This window comes from Spinacia oleracea, chromosome 5 (assembly GCF_020520425.1).
Source record: "Spinacia oleracea cultivar Varoflay chromosome 5, BTI_SOV_V1, whole genome shotgun sequence".
In the NCBI taxonomy this organism is placed as follows: Eukaryota; Viridiplantae; Streptophyta; class Magnoliopsida; order Caryophyllales; family Amaranthaceae; genus Spinacia; species Spinacia oleracea.
Window position 1 is genome coordinate 65,557,647 of NC_079491.1, and position 26,315 is coordinate 65,583,961.

General features: G+C 37.8%; 1 protein-coding gene and 2 long non-coding RNA genes across 4 annotated transcripts; 1 reads left to right on the forward strand and 2 right to left on the reverse strand.

Annotated features, from left to right (window-relative positions):
- Positions 1-129: 129 nt before the first annotated feature.
- LOC130461129 (uncharacterized) lies at positions 130-4,220 on the reverse strand. 2 transcript variants are annotated; one of them, XR_008921504.1, is made up of 7 exons: positions 3,853-4,220; positions 3,337-3,420; positions 2,828-2,945; positions 2,647-2,695; positions 1,930-2,000; positions 807-887; positions 130-574 (listed from the first exon to the last, which is right to left on the reverse strand). It is a non-coding gene; the product is annotated as an uncharacterized lncRNA (long non-coding RNA). The 2 variants fall into 2 exon arrangements; XR_008921505.1 differs by adding an exon at positions 1,179-1,229 and having other exon boundaries at positions 130-887.
- Positions 4,221-8,203: 3,983 nt separating this feature from the next.
- On the forward strand, positions 8,204-11,315 carry LOC110800096 (uncharacterized). Its single transcript, XR_008922026.1, has 4 exons — positions 8,204-8,535; positions 8,671-8,740; positions 10,107-10,176; positions 10,828-11,315. It is a non-coding gene; the product is annotated as an uncharacterized lncRNA (long non-coding RNA).
- A 1,106-nt stretch (positions 11,316-12,421) lies between these two features.
- Positions 12,422-24,436, reverse strand: LOC110775606 (cysteine-rich receptor-like protein kinase 44). Its single transcript, XM_021980218.2, has 7 exons — positions 23,320-24,436; positions 16,828-16,965; positions 16,035-16,156; positions 13,647-13,857; positions 13,286-13,523; positions 12,978-13,128; positions 12,422-12,869 (listed from the first exon to the last, which is right to left on the reverse strand). Exons 1-7 carry the CDS (start codon positions 24,134-24,136, stop codon positions 12,570-12,572), a joined length of 1,977 nt encoding a protein of 658 aa, XP_021835910.2. The 5' UTR covers positions 24,137-24,436; the 3' UTR covers positions 12,422-12,569.
- Between the last annotated feature and the right edge of the window lie 1,879 nt (positions 24,437-26,315).

Genomic DNA, 26,315 nt, shown 5'->3' on the forward strand with positions numbered 1-26,315 from the left:
ACCGTCAAAAAAAAAAATTTGGCAATAACGACCAACTATTATGTCGATTATATTGCAATCATAATAATATTATTTGTGCTCTTCGAAGAACCTACATTTTCCCTGTGAAACAATATAAGATAATTATAAATCAATTAAAACAAATAAAAATTTCATTACTCAAAAGATTTTTGACAATAGAATTTCAAGTTATGTGAAATCAAAATCACATCCCATAGTCTTTAAATTCTAAAAAAGTTAAAAGATAAATAATTCTTGTTCACTATAAAAGAACAAAATAAAAATCTAACTAGTTGAAGTGTTCTCTCTTTGAGTGTCATCTCCTGAAAAAGCGTTGTAAGAACAATTCTTTAATGCTTTAAGCTCATCTTCAACTGAACTCATGTGACTCTTAATGCATTGTTTTCCGCTTGTACCGTACGTATCCACGCGTTTGGCAATACATGATTTTGTTTGTTTGCCTCATTCTACTTAGATAGAAGTTCCTCCCTACTGTGTTGTGGTTGTGGTCCTTATATTTCTTCAAGTGTTATTCCTCCTCCAAAACCCGATCATAAGACAATATCACCCACAACTAACCAGTGAAATAAGGGAAGTGATTATTAAAAACCTTAATTGAAAAACAAAACAAGCAAACAATGGAAAACAATGCATGAGAAAACAGATGTATCAGCGTCAATTAAAAGTAATGCTAGTACTTGAAAACTGAAGGAAATAGACAAGTCGGGTTTTAACCTGAAGGTGTGAGTTCTACAATAAAAAAATACAAAACAGGACAAATAATGATATATGAGATCGAATACTACCAGTCAGGCAACCATGTCTAACAACGAAAGGCGGTATAGATGTAGCACTGTTTGATCATCTTGTTGCATGCTGCTTGCTTACTGCAAAACAAAATCACATCAACATTAGTACGACAAGAAAGCATATACTACTACTTGATTTGTAGACACAAAAGAAGCAAACATTAAGAGCATTCAAAACCGATTCGACATTGACTTTGACTTTAATCTCCGCCTAAAAACAAGATAAGGACAAAATCAGCAAGCATTCATAATTTGTAAGTTCCAAACCGATTCGACATCGAAATTGACTTTAATATCCGCCTTAACCAGACGCTCTGTCCATGAACTCACAACCTCACAATTCACCTTTAGTATCCTATTTTCCCTCACCTGCTGCAGCTGCTAATGTTCATCTGCTCTCTAATCCCTGCTCTCTCAAATCTATCGTTGCCAACGTATACACCAACAATTAGTCTCCCCTACTTGCTACAAATACATGTTTAAATTAAGCGCATTACTAATATTAATTAATATGTCGAATAAAACGTCTAGCAATATGAAAATGTAGGATCGAATGTTCTTGTGAGAAATAGGGGGTTAGGATTTGCAAGAATTGTGTTCTGTTGTGTGGCGGCATTCAATTTAGTTTGAAGTTCTCATGTGCTAATCTATTCCTCTTCCCAAACCTATAACCTAATCTCAAAGACTTGGATTTAAAAACCTTATATACTACTTTAATTTGTGAGACAAAAAAATTACATCAATAACATGAAAGTCACCTACAGAAACTAGCCTAGACATGTGAAAGAGTTGGTTTTTCTTCCATTATTTTTCGAATTTCACCCTACAACATATCTACCATAACCATGACCAAATTAATCCCATACGCTAATTACAACCAACTGTCAAATCTCATAGCCTCGAGGAAAACCAGTGGCCAAAATTAAGAATAATTTCAGTCACAATGTAGTATACAGACATTTATATAAATTTAAAGTGATTTAGTAACTTGATGCGTTTTAATCATACATTTATATGCCTTAATAATGATTAAACACTCTCCCTAAAGTAAAACCATCAGCTAGCACACTCCCATTTATAAAATGCACTGCAGAGTAAAGCTTAAAAACAACACACTTACATTATGTTAAGAAGCAGGTGGCATCAGTTTTGCCTCTACTACAAGATATTTCTGACATCTAGCTGTCCAACCTAATACTCAAGCACAACACAAAAACAAGAATTCAGTGGGTATAATAACTTAAAAAACACAGAATCCATCAAGTCACCATCATAGAACAATTACATAAATAAATAAAACTAGGCATTGTCTACAGAGTGCAAGAATTATTGCACCATATTCAAATGCCAACCCTCTTGTGGCTCAATCAGGTATCAGGAAAGGCCCTTATGGTACTAATGACCGTCCTCACAGTTTACAGGGGTTAGATTAAATCCAATCCATATTAAAACTTCAGAATTAATTCGATTAATTCTGACATTCAGTAACAACTAAGGGAATAAATATAGCAGCATGCTTATGCTTTTTACTGGTCAGCTGTAAAGGGCATGAATACGCATCTACAGGTCTAAATATTCCAGAGGAAAAAAAAAGTCCAGAGATGGTATAACTAAATAGAAGCTAAAAAGAAAACCTGAAAAACATCCTTATAGACACAAAAAACTCCGACGGAGCTAGGTGAGAGAAAAATGAAACTTGAAAGACAAAACACTAAGAATTATGCATATGGAGCAATAGTTTTAGTGAGAACTGAGTTACATGTTGATTATTTCAAGTAAACAAATCTTTGGTTGGTCAAAGTGAAATGCAGAATATTTATAAAGGTTTTGTTTTTACCGAATTGACAATTTCACATTGTATATGTCTTCCCTGCTGCGACTCCAGTCTTCCCAATAGTTACAGAAAAATTGAGCAAATGAATAATGTTAGTAAATCCCTAAAACGATATTACATTCTTCCACTCTATCAATTAACAATAGTAAGAAATCCTAAGAATATAAATAAAAGAATAACATACCTTATCCCAACTATTAGCCAATAGAAATGATGCCTTGTCCTGTTCAATGTCCATTGACTCGTTGACCTCATCATCTAAGAGAATACCCTGCTCGTAGACATAGGAGCAAGATCCTCGACTGACAAAGAAACATTTGCACTGCTGTCAATAACTGGAGAAATCTCACTGGTGTCTGTGTGGTAACTGAATCAGCTTCGTGTGTGTTGTGTATTGAATCAGCATGATTTTTTATTGCAATCTCCCTTTGTTGCAATCTCCTGTTAATTATAAAAAAAAAAAAAAAGATAATTCACCAATACCAATACAACACACACACACATCAAAGGTTTCTCTCACGTGGTTCCAGCCAGGGAATCCCTAGGAATTCAAACACCTGCTTTTCTGTATCAAAGTGCAAACTCGTCGTTCCTCTTGAACCCAGAAAAACAACTTGATTCATAACTATACAAGAAAAAACATGATCAACTACATGACAGTTTAAAACTAGGTAGCAACTTATTAATCCTTACTCGATGGCTGCCTGAACTTGGAGTTGCAAAAATAACCCTATTTCATCAAGTCGATACCCTTTCGATTCTGCCAGTATTCTCAGCCTACACAACACAGATGTCACACAAACAACTCAGTCAAAGATAATTCAACAATTCAATTAAGAAAAGAAATTTTAGATTATACTGGAACCTTGGAATTTTCAATTATCAAGTCAAAGAAACATACGGGAATTAAGAGAAATTCGTCATCAAACTTTCAATGCCACAATTTAAACGGCGAACAAAGCTATCACCAACTACACTTACCATTCTGAAATATATGAAATAATTCTAAAATATATGAAATACTCAATATAAGAATACTCGATACAAGTGGTAGGACAAAACTAAATTTAGAAGTATAATATTCACAAACAACTGGCGTACATTGCATTTTCAAAATTGGACAAAATTGGACAAACTTGCTACAAATTAAACTCAACCCAACATCTGAATTATAAAAACATGAAGACCAAGAGGTAATTAAGAGTGTACCTACGATTAAGAGCTCAAATTCAAGTTAAGATCTGGTTGATAGGGAGGATAAAGAAGGTGGAAGCTATTGTTTAACGTCGCTTTACTACTCTCCCACCATAGAACACTACCGACGCCACCATCTTTTCCGGTGCAACCCTGACCCAAAACGCTCACCGCCAGCTAGATATCTTCCGTTGACAATTCCTCAAGCCCCAAAGAAAGGTGGAAATCAGGGCAATGAGAACCCTCGCCGCCATGAAATTTAAGGAATAAAGAACTGCAGAAGCAAAACTATGGAGAGTTTTCAATTAGGTTTTGGAGAGTTTGAGGGACTTTTTTTCTTCTTTTTTATTTTTGACGGGAGGGGGACTTTATTAGCTGCTTTAAGACTTAACGACGAACGAGAACTAAAATCTCGTCTTTTTTTATTGTTAAAATTTCCAGGATGTTCCGCGCTTCCTTTTCTTTAAACATTTTAAATTATCGCTCTTTTAACCACAAATATTTTACTTCCGTCGTTATTTACTTGACGTTATAAGTGCTAATTCTAGTAGTGTAGCCCAGGGTTTCTTGGGTTCCAAGTCATTCTTATGCATCAATGGTGGATTTCCAATCACCCCTTCCTCACACTCTATTTCTGGGTTAGGAACTTCACTACTCAGGCCATGGTTAGCACTCGAACTACTTGTCAATCCCAAAGCAACATTCACACTTCTCATTACTTCTCTCATTCTAGACATCGCATCACCCTCAATCTGTTGTCCACCCTGCAATTTCTCCACTGCATCTTCGATTAGTAATGGGGTATGAACCATGGAAGCTTCATGGGCTTGAAGAAGAGGTCTCCTAACAGAGTCATGGTAAGCTTTAATGACCTCCATTAATTTCGGCGACGGTGGCCCATTACTTGGGTGAGGGGGCACAGGTGAACCCAGATCCAACCTTCGAACTCCAAAATCACTGGGTATGGCATTGCTAGTTTGTTTCGCAGTCATCGTCTTCATGGATTGCATAGGAGGTTGAGGAGAAGATTCCCCACTCAAGTCTCTATTTTCTGGCTTGTTTTGCTTCTTCTTCCTTGCCATAGCTGAAGTGGGCGCACGATAGTAGGAGACCTTATCCTACACCCTTATCGTCATTTTAGAGAGAAAAGAAGAAAAGTCAGGCTTGAGTTTAAAGTAAAATGAAAAAAATGATGCAATATTTTTTTTTTGGCAAGTAATAAGATTTTATTAATTACCAAGAGGGAAAAAACCCCACCACCAATACAACCAAACCACAGCCACACCAGGTCAAGGAGCAACTAGCTATTACAAGCTACCCTAAACAGAATTCTGTTTACAATACTTAAGCTACTGTCTAACTGGTTAGAGAACACTTTAGAGTTCCTAGCAAGCCAGATAGAATACACAGTTTCACAAAACAAACTATTACACATTCAAGCATTACTTCTAGTACTCCTGCTTGCTTTCTGCACCCACTGCACTTCATCATTCCAAGCTCCAACTGTTATATGAATTCCACTTCTCTGCAGAACCTGATTCCAAATATCAGCTGCAAAACTGCAGGCAAAGAAAAGGTGATCCCTACTTTCATCTGTGCTGTGACAAAGGCAACACACACTATCAGCTATAACATTCCATCTTCTCAGCCTTTCCTTAGTTGCAAGTCTATCCTGCAGGGCCAACCACACAATAAAAACACTTTTAGGACTAGCATGACTGTTGCAAACAATCCTCTTCCACCCCACAGACTCCCCTTGCTGTCTCAAATGATTATACATTCTCTGAATCTTAAATCTTCCTGCAGTTACAAACTGTTGCAAATCACCAGAGCTACTCAGAGTCTCCCTTTGCTGCCAAATCTTCTTCAAAGACCAAGACAGCCCATTAGGGATTGGCATGGTCCAAAAGTCATTATGCTTCACATAGTAGGTGTGAATCCATTTCACCCATAGCTTATCAGCTTTCAAAGATAAAGCCCAACAATGTTTAGCAACAACTGACTTGTTCCACAAAGCTAAATCTTTAAGATTCCAACCCCCACAGATTTTGGGTAAACACAATTGATCCCAAGCAATAAGAGCTTTCCTGGAATTCCCTTCAGCTCCAGTCCATAGAAAACATCTACAAATTCTTTGAATTTCTTTCAACACCTTCTTAGGCATAATGAATATCTGGCACCAGTACAACTGGATGCCAAATAAAACTGATCTAATCAGTTGCAGCCTTCCAGCATAACTAAGCAGCTTAGCAGACCAACTTTTTACCCTTGCTACAGTCTTCTCAATCAGGGGCTTGCAGTCTGTAAAGCTCAATTTCTTAGTTGAGAGAGGGACACCAAGGTATCTAAAAGGAAAAGAACCCCTAGGTATACCAATCTTAGCTAGAATACTGAGAGCTACAGAATCAGGCACACCACCAAAATACAGTTCACTCTTCATCATGTTAGCTTCCAACCCAGAAGCAGCAGAAAACTTAGAGAAAGCTTCAAAAAGGAGAGAAACTGAAGCATCATCTCCCCTAGCAAACATTAGTAAATCATCTGCAAACATCAAGTGAGTCAGATCAATTCTTTTACATCTTGGATGAAACTTGAACTCTTTGGATTGTCCAAGTAAGGATAAGAATCTAGACAGGTATTCCATTCCTATTGCAAACAGGAATGGTGACATTGGATCACCCTGTCTCAACCCTTTCTTAGCAGGAATTCGCTTGGAAGGAAAACCATTCACCGGAATAGAATAAGACACTGAACACAAGCAAGCCATAACCCATTTGACAAACTTATCAGGGAATCCCAGTTCTTGCAACATGCTTCTCAAAAAAGGCCATTCTAGGGAATCATAGGCCTTTTTAAGGTCAACTTTTATCATACATCTGGGGGACACATGTTTCCTTGAATAGCATTTTACCAACTCAGTAGCCATGATGATATTATCAGAAATGACTCTCCCTGGTATAAAACCAGATTGTGCTGCACTTACAATTTCCCCAATGACTGGCTGCATTCTATTTGTCATAATTTTTGAAATCAGCTTGTAAATCATAGTACAGCAGGCAATAGGTCTGTAATCTTTAACTTGAGTTGCATTCTGAATCTTAGGAACCAAAGTAACCACTGTATTATTCACTTGCCTTAGCATATGACCTGTCTGAAAGAAATGAATAACAGCAGCATATACATCCTCCTTTACTATAGTCCAAGCTTTCCTGAAGAAAAGACCATTTAGGCCATCAATACCAGGAGCCTTGTTCACATCAATGCTTTTAAGAGCTTCATCTATCTCTGTGGGGGTAACAGGTTGAATCAGACTTTCTGCAGCAAGGGGAGAGAGTTGTTTGCCCTTTCTAACAAGCTCTATATCAATACCAGTGAGGTTAGGGGCTGCAGTACCAATGAGATTCACATAGAAATCTTTAATTTCTGCTTTAATGTCTTCTGTAGTAACTAATTTGTCACCAGCAGCATTGTAAAGTACATCAATGTTGTTCCTTGAAATTCTCTCTTTCATGGCACTAAAGAAGAATTTAGTGTTTGCATCTCCCTCTTTAATCCACTGAATTCTAGATTTTTGCCAGTATTCACTCTCCTGAATTTTCAAAAATTTCTTCAGTAATCTATTACAGGATGATTCTTTTTGCTGTAATTCAGTGTCAGTACTAATAGCTAACTTGCTTTGCACCTCGTCAAGATCCTGTCTTATCTGCTCAATTTTATCATCTAGTCTGGCAAACTCTTTATAGTGAAGAGTTTTCAGCCCACCCTTGATCACCTTTAATTTCTGCCACACAGAAAACATAGGAGATCCAACACACCTCTGAGCCCAACCATCTTGCACAATTTTCAGAAAGTCCACATGGGTGGCCATATAGTTGAAAAATTTGAAAGGTCTTCCTCCAGTTGTGCCCTCCACTTTACAGTTCAACAACAAAGGTGAGTGATCTGACAACCCTGGGTTCAGAAAATCAACCACTACATCAACATATTTAGTATGCCAGTCAATACTACCAAAAGCTCTGTTAATTCTAGAAGAAATTCTAGCATTCCCTTGCCCCTTATTACTCCAAGAAAAGAAGTGCCCACAACTCTTAATTTCAGCTAAATTACACTACTACAAAAATGTCCAAAGAGACCTAAAAAAACAGATCCATTAGAGTACTTAACGGGTCTCTTTACTTAATAAGACCTCGTGATACAAATCAGAGGTCTCTTATGTTATCTGGGCGCAAAAAAGAGACCCGTTAGCTTAGAAAGGAGATTTCTCGTAGAGGCGGGGTCCACTAATAAAAAATGAAGAGACCCGTTATCTCCTATAACAGGTCTGCTCCTCAATTAAATTATTATTAGAAGGTCAGAAATCATAACCCCTACTTCTCTCTCCCTTCCCTGTACAGCGAAAATAAAACCCCAAATACCTCAATTTCAGATCTGATTAAATTCGCAGAGAATTCATTCATCTCTCAAACTTCTCACTCCGTTATTCTCAATCGAAATCCCCAATTTATATTCTTGCAGATCACCAATTTCTGCAGCTCATCGAAATTGAATAAAAGAACCCTAATTTTCGAAATATAAATTTCAATTTCCGACTTTAATTCATACAATAGTTTCCAATTTTTCCATTGTAAAGTTTATCAACCTTGGAGGTTTCGTATGGTGAGTAAGTCGCGGAGCTCAAACAACAACTAACAGAGCAAGGTATATCTGCACTTTATTTTTCATGTTTTTTTTTCCGCCATGAATTTGATTTGGTTTCTAAGGTTTTTTAAATATATTATTTAGTAATTAGTTTGTTCTTGAACGTGTTTGCTTGATAATCTGATTTTTATACAGGCGTATGAAATTTGGTTGATTGGCAGCTATTGTACAGACATGTTAATTTGATTTGGAAGTTTGAAGTGAGGTAAAAATTAGATATTTTTTCGTATAATTTGGTATCATTGAAGATTGTAAATTTGTATATTTTTAATTGGATTTGATATTGACTTTGTATGGTAGGGTTTTTGTTTTGGTTTTTGTTCATGACGATACTTATGATAAGATTACGAATGATGTTCCTGCTTGATTTTGTGTGTTAAAATGGTTTTAGTACAATCAGCCCAAGTTGTGCAGCTTCTAAAGACTTGAGATTAGTCAGAATTCTTTGTTACTTGAGTCTCATATGATAGAGATTATTCGGGCATAATTAAAATCTCTTAGACTTCAGCGCGTCCCTTCTGTTTACACCAGTATATAACATTCTCATAATTAACAGAAATTAGTTTACTTTCTTTTTGTATCTTTTTTTAAAAAGTGAAAAAGTTAATGAGCAATAAAAATAAACCTTATGTTGAGCAGATTGGTGTTCAGTTTTAGTTTTCAGGAACCAGGTATAATCAAGTTGAAATAGCTGAATTGGGCAGAATGATGTTCAGTTTTAGTTTTCAGGAAACAGGTATAATCAAGCTGAAATTTGATCAGTTTCAGTAAAAATAACATCACAAGTAGACATTCCCATAAAGTGGCCGTAACTCAGAGCCTTACAGCCGCAGGCATTTGTTTTTTCATGAATTTTTTACGAGTATTTGATTATGCCTTGTTTAGAAAATTACATTGTTAATGTCACCATTACTAATGGCGTACTTGAATGCCAAAATTTTGTTAGAGAAGGAGCTTCCCTTAACATCAGAAATTGTAGTTGCCTAGTTGGCATTCATCTTGGTCTTTCTTTCTTGAGCATTGGTGTAACAAGGAATTCATCAATTGAACAATATCACAAATGCGGAGTGCAGAGCCTGTTGTTGATATATATTTATAAGAAGTCTTATTAGTTACTTCAATTCATTGGTATTGAGTTTTGCTCCTAGAATAGTCTTATTCTTAAGAACTTTATAACTTTCTAGGCCTTGAGTCAAAGTAAATCTATGTTGCTTTCAGTTGTTTAGACTTTAGAGGGCTTAGTTTATGTTGGGGTTTGTTTTGTGTGGTTTTTTCCTGCGTTTATTCTTTATTCAGTACACGAATGAATGTAGAGTCTTGGGTTTCTGTCAACAACTATGTGTTTGGAACTGGTTCTGTTGGTGGTAGTGTATAGGTCTGATTGCTTGAGGTGTTAGCACTTAGCAGCAGTTTTGTGCATTGCGCCTTAGAAGTAGAAGTATCCTTTTATGGCAATAATGGTTCTGACTCTTATTTGGTCTACTTTCTTCATGAAAGCGATGCATGTCATTTAGAATTTTAGAAATAACTTCAATTTGGCAAGACTGAAGGAACAATTCTGCATTGTGAAGGATTGTGGACCACTGGACCTTGACATATCTCATTAGCTTGCATGGATCAATGGATCAACATACTTTCCAGGTAATTATATACTCTCCATTGGAACGATATATAGCCTCGAACCTGGTATGCAAAGTCCTGATTTGAAGTTCTGGTTTGAAGAGCTTACTGGGAGTCTGGGGCTGATAGCTTGATGTCTGCTTTGCTACTTTATGTTGTGAACTTGTGATCACTGTTTTTGTACAAAAAACTGATGGTTCATCGCTTGTTATCATCATAAGTTCCTGCTTGATTCACTGTGGTTGTTGATATTCATGAGATCATAATTTTGAACAATCGTGTTAAGGGTTCAGACAGAAATTGTCTTTCATAAGTTGTAACTTTGATTATCTGGATAAAATTTGGTGGAAATAAAATGAAGTTTTGTTCGTTAATTTTCTGTATTTACTGTGCTGTCTGAAATTTAATCTTCTGAAATTTAAGTCCTGCAAGATATATCTGCTATTCAGAGTAAATTCTGTGGTGGTCAAAATAGTGTTGGTTCTTGCTGATTTGCCGTTCATGGGCAATTTTGTGCTTATCAGCTTGTCTTGTTCTGCGTTCTTAATCCGAGTTTCTTCATGTTGTTTTGCACAACTTTGACTTGTGAATTAGTGACATTATGCTTTGTGATTATGACTTCTAAAGTTGTTATCCTTGGGCTCTCTCTCACGTGCTTTAGTTGTCTTGTAGTTATTTGTTCGAGCTCCCGGTGCCTACTCCAACTAATATTGATGAGATCAAGGGCGTGATGTGGATTTGACACATATGTTGGAGCGTGTTACGTTAGAATAATGCTTTGGGTGATTTTTTTTTTTGAGGGGATGCTTTGGGTGATATTTCACGGAGCATAAAGACACAACTTAGAAAAATGTAGGTGGTCGTATGAAATGGTTTAATGCTATAGTTGTAGCAGGACTTAATTTTATATGTGTTTAGTTCTAAATTTTTGTTGTAAAATATTGTATATAATACTAATTATTATGGTAATTTTGTTTTGATGCTTCCCTTTTGGTGTGTGTGTGCGCTACTGTTTTTTTTTTTATTTAAAATATAGCTGAAAAGAGACCCGTTATCTATAAGCATAGGTCTTTCGATTTTCAAAATAAAAAAAAATTTAAAATGTCAAAGAGACCCCCTTTCTTCAATATAGGGTTTGAATTTTTCTAACAAAGAGACCCCATTTCTCTGATGGTGGGTCTTTTTTATTTATCAAAGAGACCCCATTTCTTTAATGATGGGTCTGTTCTTCTATTAAATTATTTTTAGAGTTGCTAGGAAAACAGACCCCCTTTCTCTGATAAAGGGTCTTTTCTTTATTAATAAGAGACCCCCTTTAATGAGGGGGTCTCTTTATCAAAGAGACCTCTGAGATAGAGACCTGTCCAGAGGAGGTCTCTTATGCATATTTGGACGGGTCTCTTTGCCTATTTTTGTAGTAGTGTTAGCCACATCAATACACCCCTGAAAATCTCTGGTTTCAGCATCATGAACAGGATTGCCATTGATTCTATCCCCTGAATAAAGCACTGCATTGAAGTCACCCATTATTAGCCAAGGACCAACAGTACTACTACTCAACTGAATCAAATCAGCCCACAAAGGTCTTCTGGTGTCAACTGAGTGCAAACCATAAACTGCAGTAAAAGCAGTTTGGAACTTTCCAAATGATGCAATATTTATGGAACAAAAGTAGATTATTTCTTAGTTGGTTAGATTCAGTGCCGAGGCTATAATTACGCCATAATAATAAGGCCCTGTGCAATTTCTCAATTTGGAGCCTTAATTCATCCAATTATTAAACAAAAAACTGTATACTAGTATAATCACTTGGGGAAGAAAGGATGAAATCAAATTTGAAGGAGATTTGGAGAAGAATGGATGACAATAAATTGAAGGATTTAAACGAGATTTGGGGAAAATGATGAATTTGTGTTTCCAAGTAATTACTCTTCCCATAACTGAAAGGTAACTGAAGGGATACGGGAACCTAAAAAAATAAAATTAAATGACTCAGTCAAAGTACAGCGCTGTCAAACTCCAAAAATCCCAGCAAAATAATGAAATGGGATTCGAACCCAGACTTACAGTGTTTTAGCACATAACTTTAACCAATGCTCCAATTAAGTTTTAATGTATATTTAGGAAACTGTTTACACTATATGTGAAATTAAAATTTGGGGGCCCTGTTCCGTCGCTCACCCCGCGCTGCCCCAGAACCGGCCCTGGTTAGATTATGTGAATGAACTAAAGAATTTAAAGGAAATAGTATTCCTAAGACACCAACTAAAAAGAAACACTACACAATTTAATCGTTTTGAATATTATGATACAAATCTAAAAGAAAATTTGGGGTTATAATTAAATTTTCAAGACAAAAAAATTATTGTATTAGTATATTTTATACAAATACTATCTAAGGTCTAAATCACTAGCTACTCATTAGTACTCGTTGTTGTCATCGATGAAGGTACACTTAACCTTGATACAACTGAGGAATCTGCACTGCTACTATAAAAGGAGCGAGGGCATTGAGGCGTCGATAACGTACTGGTGGTAGAGTCACAATTGAGCACAAGGACAACTGTTGACATGGTTGGTCTCGCATTTGTGTTCTCTTGTGCACACGATAAGCCTAAGTGAATGCATCTTACAACTTCTTCATTCACGTATGAGCTTTTCAATGTTGGATCCATAAATGCCGACGGGTTTTCTTCCGTGAAACTTCTCCATGCCTAAGAGAATTGAAAATTGATGCCGAGTTAATTGAAAAATTACAAACTTATTCGAGGATAATGTACTGTTATGAATTAAGGAAACTGAGTAGCTTAGATTAAACTTACATGGGTCAAGAGGTCTCCTACACCTGATAGGTGGTGTCTTGCGCTAATCTTTTGTCCACTTATAATCTCCAATACTAACACGCCAAAGCTATACACATCTGATTTTACAGAAAACTGACCGTGCATAGCGTATTCTGGACTCATATAACCACTACAATGCAAGTCACACACAAATATAGCATAATTAAACAATAATCAAAACTAAGGGAATTCACTTATTTATATTTGTTCCTAGAACAAATTAAAATAGTATTGTCATTGAGAATGAGAATGAGAATGAGAATGAGAATGAGAAAAATAGAACTTACTACGTCCCAACAATTTTGCTGGTGTCGGCCTCTGTTTGTTCAACCTTAAACATCCTCGCCAAACCAAAATCTGCAATTTTGGGGTTCATCTTTTCGTCAAGCAAAACATTGCCTGATTTAAGGTCACGGTGGACTATTCTTGGCCGAGAGTCTTCATGAAGATAGAGTAGTCCTCTAGCAATGCCTTTTATTATATTGTAGCGTGTAGGCCAATTCAATTCTCCTTGCCTTTTTTCATCTGTAAAATTTTTACTTAGGACTAAGCTAAATTCTCATTGACTACGTACGTACATTAGAAAGAAAGACATTCAACAACAAACATCTAAAATGTCTAACGGTCACACAAACAAAATGGACATACCGAACAAGAAGTAATTCAGGCTTTTGTTGGGAACATATTCATAAACAAGTAACTTCTCCTCCCCTGCTAAGCAAAATCCCAACAACCTTACAAGATTTCTATGTTGAAGATTTGCTATCAACACCACCTCGTTCTTGAACTCTTCCACTCCTTGGCCAGAGGTCTTTGATAGTCTTTTAACTGCTATATCTTCTCCATTTGACAGGGTTCCCTAAAGTTCAAAAACAGACGCACCAAAAGCATGATTAATGCTGATTTGGTTTAGTTACAACAATTATTCTACGAATATGATAATGTACGTACTCTTCATGTTTGTAACTTAAATGGGCATTCTATTTGCACACACTCTGCTTTTATAAATAACTAAACTTATTTTGCGTGAAAAAAAATTGTTTGCCTGTTTTTTACAAGAATTTGCAAAAGCCCTTGATGATTGTGTTTACCTAATACACCAAAACCACCATGGTAGATATATAACTAAAACATTTAATTAGTGAATTATCAATGCTTATTTATAGTATTTTTAACTAAATTTTGCACACATTTTATTCATATGGGGTTTAATTTAGAGATTCAAACTAGTATAATACTCGTGCGATGCACGGTTTATATATTATGCAAACTAATAATTTTTTTTATAAAATTTTAACTATAGTGGTAGACCATTTTCATTAAAATAGAGTTTTTAGATATTTTTCAAATTAAAATCAATGATGGATAAATTTATTATTGCCCCATTTAATGTCTTATTTATTAAAAAAGTAGTAACAAATAAGGGTAAATAGATAAAATTATTTTCCAACTCATTCATCCTCTATGTCAAGCATAAAGTTATTTTTCATCCACCCTTCACTTTGATACTCATACTCGCTTAGGGGGCGTTTGGTTGGGGGTAATAATCAAAGCGAATGGAAATGGGAGGATATCATTCCCTTTACCCCAAAACCATCTACACTCATCCCCCCCCCCCCCCCCCACACACACACACACACACAAACACTTTCCCATTACATTCCCTCATTCACTTCCCCTAACCTAGATCTTCAACCAGACCAATACCCCATAGGCCGCCGCCGCCGGATAGTCCACCGGAGAAGAGGTGGCTGCGAGGGAGAAGAGGAGACTTCGGCGATGCAGTGCGGGAGAAGAGGGGACTTCGGCGGTGGGGTGCGGTGCGGGACAAGAGGCGACTTTGGCGGTGGGGTGCGGTGCGGGACAAGAGGAGATTTCGCCGGTGCGGTGCGGGACAAGAGGCAACTTTGCCAATGCATGATAATAGGCGGGCTTACCGCCTGTTTCTCCTTTGCTGGGTTTTCGTTCCTCTAAACTTATTAAAACTTATCAAAGATTATTTTACTCATAATTTAATCGAGCTCCGTTCTATTGGATTTATTTTGTCTGGACATATATTATATGAACTTCACATAACTTATCTTAACTTATTTGGACTTATTTTATCTGAAAAAAACTTAAATTTTCTGAAATAAACTTATTTGTGTGTGAAAATGTCTGAAAAAAGCTTACTTTTTATGAACTTAATTGAACCTAACTGAACTTATCTAATATCTGAATTTAAATAAACTTATATGAACTTATTTTGTCTTAAATAAGTCAAAATTAGTCGAATAGAACACAGTTTTGGTCAACCCTTATTTTTCCTAAACTTATCTGAATTTATCTAAACTTAACTTAACCGGACTTATTTTTCCATAAATAAGTGGAATTAAGGTAAATAAACAATGCCTTAGTGTAGTATATAGGTATAGATTTGCTGAAATCTTTATCCCATTTCTCTGGTTTTCAATTCCATGTAATAAGTAACTTTTGGTTCGGTTAATTATGCCAATTGAAATCTTACTTGAGCATATTACCTTAATTATGCATATTATCTTACATTTGTCATCTCCACATTAATTTTCTCTCTTTTAGTATACTATATAGATAGATAGTATAGATATAGATAGATTTCTTTGGTATATATGGCTGTTATAAAACGTAGAAATTTCAAATACTTATCCTGATATATGCGATGTATGTTTCAATTAGATTATGTGTAGAATTTGATTATGTATACATATATAGGAAATCCTCTATATAAGTTAGTAAAAACACTGCTAGTAAAAATATTGATGAATCTTTTAATTCTTTATATATTTTTCCATATTAATTTTTGTTACCGTAAAATACAGCAAGTTGAACATATATTACGTGATATTATTGTGTTGTAAAATATTTGTTGCTTAATTTTATTTTTTTAACTTTATTTTTAATATTAAAAGAGAGGCCAGTCAACGAGTGACATTTGTCATCATATCACCACATTGATTTCCTCTCTTTAGTATATTATATAGATAATATCATATGGTTGGAACAATGTTAACTATTTACCTTATAGACAGTTCCAAATCCACCTTGGCCAAGCTTTCGGTCCTCCGAAAAGTTGTTAGTGGCAGCTTCAAGTACCCCCAATTCGAACATCAAGGACTCCGCGGTGTTCAAATCATCAAGCACTATAACACCATTAAACACATTAGACCACTTCATGAACTAATCGTTAATGCCTATTTGGTAAGCTAATGTTAACAATAAGAAAATATGGATCAAATATCAGACTTCATACGTAGTAAACTAGTAACTGATGATAATGCACTTAAAAAGTTACAAGTACGAAGTATTCCCTAGTCGCTACGGAGTGCGTCGAGGCTGATATCGGGCATGCAACAACAAACACATATCAACTAAAAGACAAATAGCTAAAAGACAAAAAAGGAAGTACCATTCATGTAAAAAAAGTACCATTCTAATACCATTCTGTAAAAAAAAGTACCATTTGTGTTTAGAAAAGTACCATTTAATTTTTTTTTTGTCTTTTTTCCTATTTTGTCTTATGTTCTGATATGTATTTGGACACACATATCAGATATGTGTTTTTACTTCCTCGTCGCTACGAGGGATACGTCCCCATTACTTCTCATTTCACAGAAAAGTATTTCTCTCCTATTCAATTTTCTATTGGTCATTTTGGGTAGGTCAATAAAACAAGCTAGACATTATTTTTAATATCCGTATATTTACATTCTTTTATCAAATTATTTTTTAGCAGCAACCAAACGGACATATAGTTTGTGAATAACAATAACAAAATCAGTATCGAACGTAGACTTATGGAGAAGATGGTTACCATTTCTAACGTCTTGAGAAGGGTATCTCTTTGATTTCTTCTTAAAGAGGTAAATGGTTATGGCAAATATCATTCCTAAGACAGCTAATGGCACAACGATTGCTACCACTACTTTTGTGGCTGATATTTTCTTCTTTCCTGCAAAATTATACATGCATTACGTTGCAAATTAATTATTATAGATAAAGAAGCAATAGAGCTAACTGCTAAGCAGGAAATTAAATTCCGCTAAAAAAACTTGTTAATTATTGTGCAAATTCATCCAATTTCAAGATTCAACCCAAGCACGTACGGTTTAATGGAAATCATTTTTAGAAAAGTTACAATTTAAGAGAAATTCAAATGCAAAAATGAAAAACTAATGGAAGTGTGGGGTTTGGGAGATGAGAACAAGTATCACATGTAGAGCCGTAGAGGTTAGCAAAAACTTGTCCAACACATCAGTCATTCGAGACAGGGACACAATTGGCCTGAAACAACATGATGACCTTGTTGTAAGCCCGGCCCTCTATCAGAGTAACTCATCCATAGGTTGCGCATGGACTTCAATTTAAAAGTTTAACACAAACACGATCGAAAGGATGAATGCATGTTTATTTTTATCCTATTAAAAACTCAAAATTTTTTGAAAGGTGTCCACAGTTGTGACACGAACCGACACGACATGCACCAAACATAAACCAAACTGTATATGAGTCTTATAGATGGAATATAAGTATGACTTTTACTTTTCCGTTCTTAACCCGACCCATTGTTATAAAAAAAAACCGAGTCCGACACATGGGCCAGGACAACCCGTCATGTGTTGATAACTTGAAGTAGATGCGTATCTAATTAGAGAGAAAAGATGATACCTAATTTTATGTATTTGGAAAGTGATCAAAAAAAAAGTGTGGAAAATACCAAAAAAAGGTTGGAGAGAGTCTATTAATTAAAGTATCTTGTCAAATATTGTGTAATCTCGTGTCATTCTCATTAATAACACACGTATATATATTACAACTCAGTTACCTAAACCCTAGGTACACATTAGGTAACTTACCATAGTTAGGACTCTACAGAATATTCACAGAATAATATCTAATATCTTAACATATCTTAACATCCCCCCTCAAGGTGGAGCATGTAGATCTCGAATGCCCATCTTGTTCAAAAAAAACTCAAATTGCGCCTTCCCCAACGCTTTGGTGAAGATATCTGCTAACTGAACCTTCGTCGACACGTACGACGGACTGATGATCCCTTCCTTGATTGCATCTCGAATGAAATGACAATCTGACTCGATGTGTTTTGTCCTTTCATGGAACACCGGATTCTGTGCAATATGCAACGCAGACTGACTGTCGCAATACATCCTCATGCCTTGGTCGTGTGTCACCCCCAAGTCGCGTAGTAGTTGTTTCAACCACTTCAACTCACACGTCAGAGCTGCCATCGATCGATATTCTGCCTCAGCAGACGACCGAGAAACAGTATGCTGTTTCTTGGTCTTCCAAGAAACTGGCGACATACCAAGTGGCACAAACCATCCAGTCACCGACCGACGCGTCATTGGACACCCTGCCCAATCCGAGTCGCACCACCCCTCCAACTGCAACGCACTGTCCGACCGAAGTAGTATACCTTGACCCGGACACTTCTTCAAATATCTCACTACTCGCAAAGCTGCTTCCCAATGTGCCTCCTTTGGTGCTTGCATAAATTGAGATAGGACATGTACAGAGTAGGCAACGTCTGGTCGCGTGACAGCCAAATAAACCAGACGTCCGATCAGACGCCTATACTGCTCACCGTCCGACAGGTCTGGCCCGTCTGCCAATGCCAACCTATGATTCTGTTCCATGGGAAAGTCCACAGGCTTTGCTCCCAACAATCCGGCCTCTGAGATGATGTCGAGGGCATATTTTCTCTGACATACATAGAACCCTTGACTACTTCGTGCCACTTCTAACCCAAGGAAGTACTTCAGAGCCCCGAGGTCTTTCATTTTAAAACACTCCTTCAAGTATGCTTTAAAACTCTCAAGCGAAAACTTGTTATTGCCTGCGATAATCATGTCATCCACATAAATGAGCACACTCAGCTGCAACGTACCTTTAGACAGAGTAAAGAGCGAATAATCGGACATCGACTGTCGAAATCCATAGTGCGTCAATGCCGTCGACAACTTCTGGAACCAACATCTAGGTGCTTGTTTCAACCCATACAACGACTTTCTCATTCGACACACTTTGTCAAAGTGATTCTTCTGGAATCCAGGAGGAATCTTCATATAAATCTCTTCCTCCAAGTCACCGTGCAAGAACGCATTGTGGACGTCCATCTGATGCACGTCCCACTGTTTCACAACTGCGACAGCTAGGAAAGTTCGAACTGTCGCCATCTTCGCGACGGGAGCAAATGTCACATTATAATCCAACCCTTCCTCCTGATGATTCCCTAAACATACCAATCGAGCCTTCAGTCTCAACAAATTCCCATCCTCATCACGCTTCTCAGTATACACCCATTTACTCCCCAGTGCTTTCTTCCCTTCCGGTAAATTTTCCAACGTCCATGTCCCCTGTTCCTCCAACGCGTCGATTTCAGCAGCCATTGCCTGTCGCCACCCCTCATGCTGCATCGCTTGTTTAAAACTCTTAGGAACTTGCCCTTCTTGCAATGCTGCTATATAATGCCTGTGCTTTGACGAAAAACGCTCATAATTAACAAAATATGTGATAGGATAAGGAGTACCTGAGAGTGATGACGCCGTAGGTGTTTTGTCGGAAGTACTATATTTTTCCCGTATTGTATGTATCACACAGTCTTTCAGCTTTGTCGACGGAAACTTCGCACGCTTCCCCCTTCCTAACTCCGTATCCTCCACACACTGCCTTGTCTCACTCTCGTCACTACCCGTCGTCTCCTCTACACCTGTCCGTGAGGAGACGACGTCTGAATCCACTCGACTAGGTGTTTCATGTTGTTGTTCCTCCCTCACAGGCGACGACACTCCCCTGTCGTCGCCACTGGTCAATGACACCCCCTCATCAGCTCCCGGATGCGACAACACTCCCTCAGTATCACCTGTAGGCGGCGACACCCCAGCAGTATCACCTGCAGGCGACGACACGGTCTCAGGACCCGTAGTCCCACTCTCATCCAAACTCCAATGGTCAAGCCCCCCATGACCATCATGCACCAGTGGCAACACATCCGATTCATCTACAAAAGGAAACGTCCCTTCATGAAACTTGACATCCCGTGAGACGAAGAACTCATGTGTCTCTAGATCATAAAGTTGCCATCCCTTCCTGCCAAACGGATAACCCAAAAACACACATCGGCGACTCCGAGACTCAAACTTATCCCCTTTACACCGGAGATTATATGCATAACACAGACACCCAAACACGCGGATAGGCACATACGATGGTGGTTTACCAAACAACATCTCATAAGGTCTTTTATTGTCAAGGATCGGGGTAGGTGTACGGTTTATCAAGTAACAGGCGGCCAAAATACATTCCCCCCAAAATTTTATTGGAAGATTTCCTTGAAAACGTAACGCCCTCCCAACATTCAAAATATGTTGGTGTTTTCTCTCGACTCTCCCATTTTGTTGAGGCGTCCCAACACACGACGACTCAAACAGAATCCCATGTTGACGAAAATAATTTTGTAAGCAATTGAATTCAGTACCATTATCACTGCGTACTACTCGAAGGGATCTATTAAACTGACACTTAATCATGGCAACAAAATTAAGAAATGTCGATGCAACTTCCATTTTATTACTCAGTAAATAAATCCACACACCTCTAGAATAATCGTCAACAATGGTAAAAAAATACTTTGCCCCACAAGATGAGGGAGTCTTGTAGGGTCCCCATAAATCAAGATGAACCAATTCAAATGTGCGACTAGCACGACTAACACTAACTGGAAAACTCTCCCTACATTGTCTCGCCCGCGGACATACATCACAAATTGTTTTATTCTTCCTAATCTTATGACTCACATGAGGAAGTAACTGCAACACTTTTTCCGACGGATGCCCCATCCGTTGATGCCACAAGTCGACCACACACTCCACTGCTAGCACACGAACCTTTGGAGCCCCACGGAAAAAATATAGTCCTTCCTGTCGATCACCTACGCCAATCACCATCCTCGTCGAGCGGTCCTGCAGAACACACATTTTGTTAGTAAATTGAGCAGCACAATGTAATTCGTCACTTAATTGAGTTATAGAAATTAAATTGCAGTTCAATTTAGGCACAAATAGAACATTATCGAGCACGAAACCATCCTCCAAGACCACCGAACCATATTGGTTTGAATTTGCAGGTTGACCGTCCGGCAACACAACCTGTTGATTTCTTGATGTCTTGATATTTCTCAGGATTGAAATATCACCCGTCACATGACGTGAGGCCCCACTGTCAACAATCCATCGTAAATCAAGATTACCTTGCAACTTGTTTGAAGGTCGTGACAAGATGTCAACTATTTGCTGGACTTGCTCCTTCGTCACCCCAACAAGCTCATGATTGGTTGTCGTCACTGCACCCTGCGATCCGTCTCCACTCGTCACAGTGGTTGTCGCCCCTCCTGTGGCATTGCTCACGGCATTGGCACGAGCGACACCACTGGTCGACGACGCTGCCCCACGAGCTACTCTGCCTCCTCTAATCGACGTCCTGCCTCCTCGACCAGGCCCTCGTCCACCTCGTTTCTTCTCATCCCACCATTCAGGAAATCCAATCAGCTGATAACAAGTTTCTTCCTCATGACCCTCACGATTGCAATGACCATAAAATCTGCCACTGACATCTCCCGACCTCGACCGAGCCTTAGTCTCGACCTTGAACGCCATGACACTCTCCGGACCTCTCGCAGCCTTGGCGCGCATGGTCTCGGTATTCATAACCGTCTGGTACGCCTCGTCGAGTCCTGGCAACGGCGATCGTTCTAACAGTTGTGCACGAATGGCTTCATAGTGATCATCCAGGCCAATTAGGAAATAGTGCAGACGATCTTCATCGTGAATGTCCCCCACCTGCTTCGCTATATTACACGTACAACCCGCACATACACACCTGGGAACTCGTGCATACTGTACGTACTCCTTCCATACCTTCGACAAGCGGCCATAGTACTCCATGACGCCCTCAGACGTGCCCTGCTTGCAACCACTCAGAGCCATCTTAATATGGCAGACCCTGGTGCCCGACACGACGCAGTACCGCGTCCTCAAATGACTCCACAACTCGTGAGCAATATCAAAGTCCTCCAGATTCGAACGCAAACTCTCGTCAATGGTGTTTGTGATCCAAGACACCACCATCGAATTGACCGCAATCCAATGTTTCATCTTCGTCTCGTCCGTAATGGGCTCCTTCACAGACCCATCAAGAAAACCAAATTTGAATTTTGAAATCATCGAGCGACGAACCGCTTTGGCCCACTCATCGTAGTTCGACGCTCCTCGAAGTTTTACAGGGGTGATGACAATACCGGGGCCGTCACCTGACCCAAGATAGTAGTCCAGATCGACGGCGGCGGCGATTGTCTTTTGTGGTGGCTCCTCGTCATTACCCATTGTTATGCCCTAGGAATTTGTAACTCCTCAGAACGCAGTACTCAACAAGCGAAGGAATTCGCTGTTCTCAAACTCGCTCAAACTCGTGCGGAAAAAAAAAATCTAGGGTTTTTAACCTAGGCTCTTGATACCATGTCAAATATTGTGTAATCTCGTGTCATTCTCATTAATAACACACGTATATATAGTACAACTCAGTTACCTAAACCCTAGGTACACATTAGGTAACTTACCATAGTTAGGACTCTACAGAATATTCACAGAATAATATCTAATATCTTAACATATCTTCACCCGGGTCTCTTGATTACGGATAATATTCTCGTTGCTTCTGAACTAAGGCGGGTGGAGGGTTTTGTACTTGTATTGCAATGAAATTGGATATGTTAGAAGTCGTACGACAAGAAAGAATGGTCTTTTTAGGAGATAGTTCCGACTAAATTTGCGTTTGATGGTGGATGCTGTGAAAAGGTGATGGACTTTGTAAGCACATTTTCAATTTCGGTTCTTGGTAATGGGTGCCCCTCTAAGGAACTTTCCCTAGATAAAGGAACGAGACAAGGTGTAAAAAATAATTTAACCTTAAAAAAAGCACTTACAGAAGACAAGTAATGCATTAAAAAATATAATAATAAAGCACAGACAATATTTGCCTATTCATTACTTGTGTTTCGTAATGTGTTATGGCAACCTAGTCGGCTACCTAGCCCATTGGAGATCTGTATGCATGAATGTATGATGTACAAGTACATTTGGTTATCCAATGCTATAAAATAAAATTACAAAAATAAACAAAAGGTTATATGAATTGTAAAACAAAAGAAGTAGTGGTATATGAATTGGCAAATATTGAGATAACTGCAAATCAAAGTTGAAATTAATATTTGAAAAGATAGAGTACATACCTGAAGCAGTGATTGTTGCAATATGTTGAGGCGGAGGAGCCAAGGTCGAGAACGGTGATTGGCCGTTACTAGAATTCCTATAAAATGGATAAATTTCATACCTAACAGTACAACTGGGCGTCAGCACAAGCCCTCCTACCTGCCTAATGTCATAAAACCTGGAACGGGCTACAGTTAAGCAATCAGCGCAATCATCCGTCTTCAAGTCAGGATTACATTGAGCCGTAGTGAACAAAGTCTTGTTCATTGGTGAAAACCACGCATCCTTAGCTGCAAAGTTGCCGCCGGACTTGTCGGAAGCGGCCGTTGATGTTACCTCGTCCATCGTATTCTTTACTAACTTGATCCAATCGTTTACGTGGTCCGTGAAATTATTAAAATTGTATCGCACTTTCAAAGGTTCTTCTTCTAGGAAAGAGAACAAGGAATGATTATTTGTGTATCGAATCATGCATTGTTCCTTCCAGAGTATAGCTTGTCTAGCCCTTGGACAGACATTAATCACCAGCTGGTTGCTAGCCTTTTGAACACAATCTTGACAGTCGTCGGAATTTATGTCACCTCGGCACGAGGCCATGCCGTATAAACGACCTTGATGAGTCTCAGACCCGTATGTAACGAACCCATGTTCAGATGTCGAGATTCGGGAGACCAAAGTGGAGAGTAATTTGACAGTGTTTTGATTTGAGGTTTCGACAGGAATAGGATAATTATTTAATGATATGTTATAGCAATCCCATATCGTATAGTCTATTGTCACTGGAAACGAATTTGAGGGTTGAACTAGCATACATAGTAGAATCAAGATGAGCACCATGGTTTTCTTTTTCTTTTTTTTTTTAAATTAGGAGAGAAAAAACTAAGTTAGGCTTGAATAACAGACCAACTTAATACATCATTACATATGATTAGTGACTAAAAGAGAATGACGAATATGAAAAAGTCGGGGATGAATGAGCGTTGTTGTTGGCCATAGGAGCAAGATGAGTAACAGGGTAGTCTTGAAAAAGCATTTTGTGTTTTTTATTGACCGGTTCAAGGAAATTCGTACACCACTTGCAAACCTATCTAATCGCTAACAAGTTGCTACTTCTGGACCAGATGCATACATACAACAACTGTCAAGTGTCAAGAAATGGCAGATGGGTAGCAGTTATTAGCATGTCAAAACCGACTATGAAATGTCAATTTTCAATTGAATTTTCTATGAAACAATCAGACACTATATACCCTCAATTCTACGGTATGGAATGAATTTAATGTTTTTTTTTTCCTTTTATTTATATGAGACATCGGAATAAGATGTTTAATTTAACTATTTGCTTGTGAAAATGACTCGTTTATTATTGAATTTTTTTCTTTTTACTGAAACGTTATTTTCTGGCTGGTCTTATTCAGATTTTATAATAAATTATAATTTTTGTTGATGTGTGGATATAGCCATATAGGTTCATATGCGATTATGCGAAGGCATAATCTTGAAGAAAGCAGATGATGAGAGGAGTTCCTACTTCTTAGGAACTGGTTAGAGGTTCGCCGAAACGTACGGAGCGAACAAAAGGGCAAATGAGCCTGCATAATTCATCCGACTGAACCTGACGTTGGTTTGTCCAAATTGTTGGGCGAGCTGATGTTCGTTTTTTGAGGCTTCAAAACGCAAGTCAATGTTTCTCTAATTAGCTACTCCCTCTTTTTCGAAATACGGCCTACGGGGACAATTATCTTTTCACACTTGCTAATGTAAATGTTTGGTAATTAATATTTTTAATTTTGTACTTTTAAAAATTATAAAAAGTTGATATTCTGAAATCACATATCAAGACAAATCAAACAAGATCCCACACGACTTTATTTTTCCTAATCAAATTGAAATTCGTGAATAACGTCAAAAGTCAAAGTATCCTTATTATTTCGAAACATATGTAGTATGTACTTATATTTTTAGGCTATGTTTGTCATCCAATTTCAGTCACATTAAATTATTAGGTGCTAATAATTTAAGTCACCTTAAATATTAAAAGTGTTTGGTAGATAGCTCAATTTTATTTAACAGCGATTAGATGACTAAAATTGAAACGTTAATAGACATTAACGTTTAGAAATCACTCAACTGAAATTTTTTCGCCTAACATGCATGAACTTTGGTAAGTTCAACGTACCATCATGGAGGCAGTAATAGGTGGTCCTTTAAAGCCACCAGATGATGCTCATATGTGGGACACAATCAGAGGTGGACCTATGAATTTGGTAATGGTAGTACACTATCGACCTATTTGACCATGCTAAAAATATACAAATTTATTTACGTTAACCTTAAAAAATACTATTTACACGAATATAAACTTGGTTCACGTGGACCCCGTCAATGGAGTAATTTGATTGGGTAACATGGGTAACTGTTACTCCCTCCGTCCCGGAATACTTGACCTGTTTTCCTTATCGGGCCGTCCCTTAATACTTGACCTGTTTTTAAAAATGGAAATATTCTAACAATATTATATTATTTCTCACTCCACCCCTATTAACCCACCTACCCCCTACTCCATACAAAAATAATTAAAAATTCAACCCCTACTCTCCCCTAACCTCACCCCTTTACACATTTCCCACTAACTACATTAAAATAATACCCCACTATCAACTACTACCTATTAAATTAAATAAGTCAATTCAAATCCTTAAACTCTGTGCCGGTCAAACCGGGTTGAGTATTCCGGGACGGAGGGAGTATGTGACAGTTATTTTTGATTTTAAATAGTAATTATATACGTAGTACAGTAACTATGTGTTTTAAAGAGGAGAAACTTTTGTGTGAGGCCGCCTCACAGGAAAGACCGCCTTGTTGGCAGTCTTGCTGGCAGCCATGTTGACGCGTGTGCTGACGTCATGCTGACGTCAGCATGTAATTTTTTTAAAAAAAAATTAATTTTTTTTTTAAAATATTTTTTTTTTTTTTGATTTTTTTCAGGCTTAACTAATTGGACTTCAGGCTTAAT

Bases quoted from the DNA above. Each gene is read 5' to 3' on its own strand.
- LOC110775606 (XM_021980218.2), bottom strand. From the start codon at position 24,136: ATGGTGCTCATCTTGATTCTACTATGTATGCTAGTTCAACCCTCAAAT. The intron at 13,858-16,034 runs GTAAATAGTTAA...TTTGAACTTTAG, and splicing joins GATTTGGAACTGTCTATAAG to GGAACCCTGTCAAATGGAGA. The intron at 12,870-12,977 runs GTAAGTTTAATC...CAATTCTCTTAG, and splicing joins TAGGAGACCTCTTGACCCAT to GCATGGAGAAGTTTCACGGA.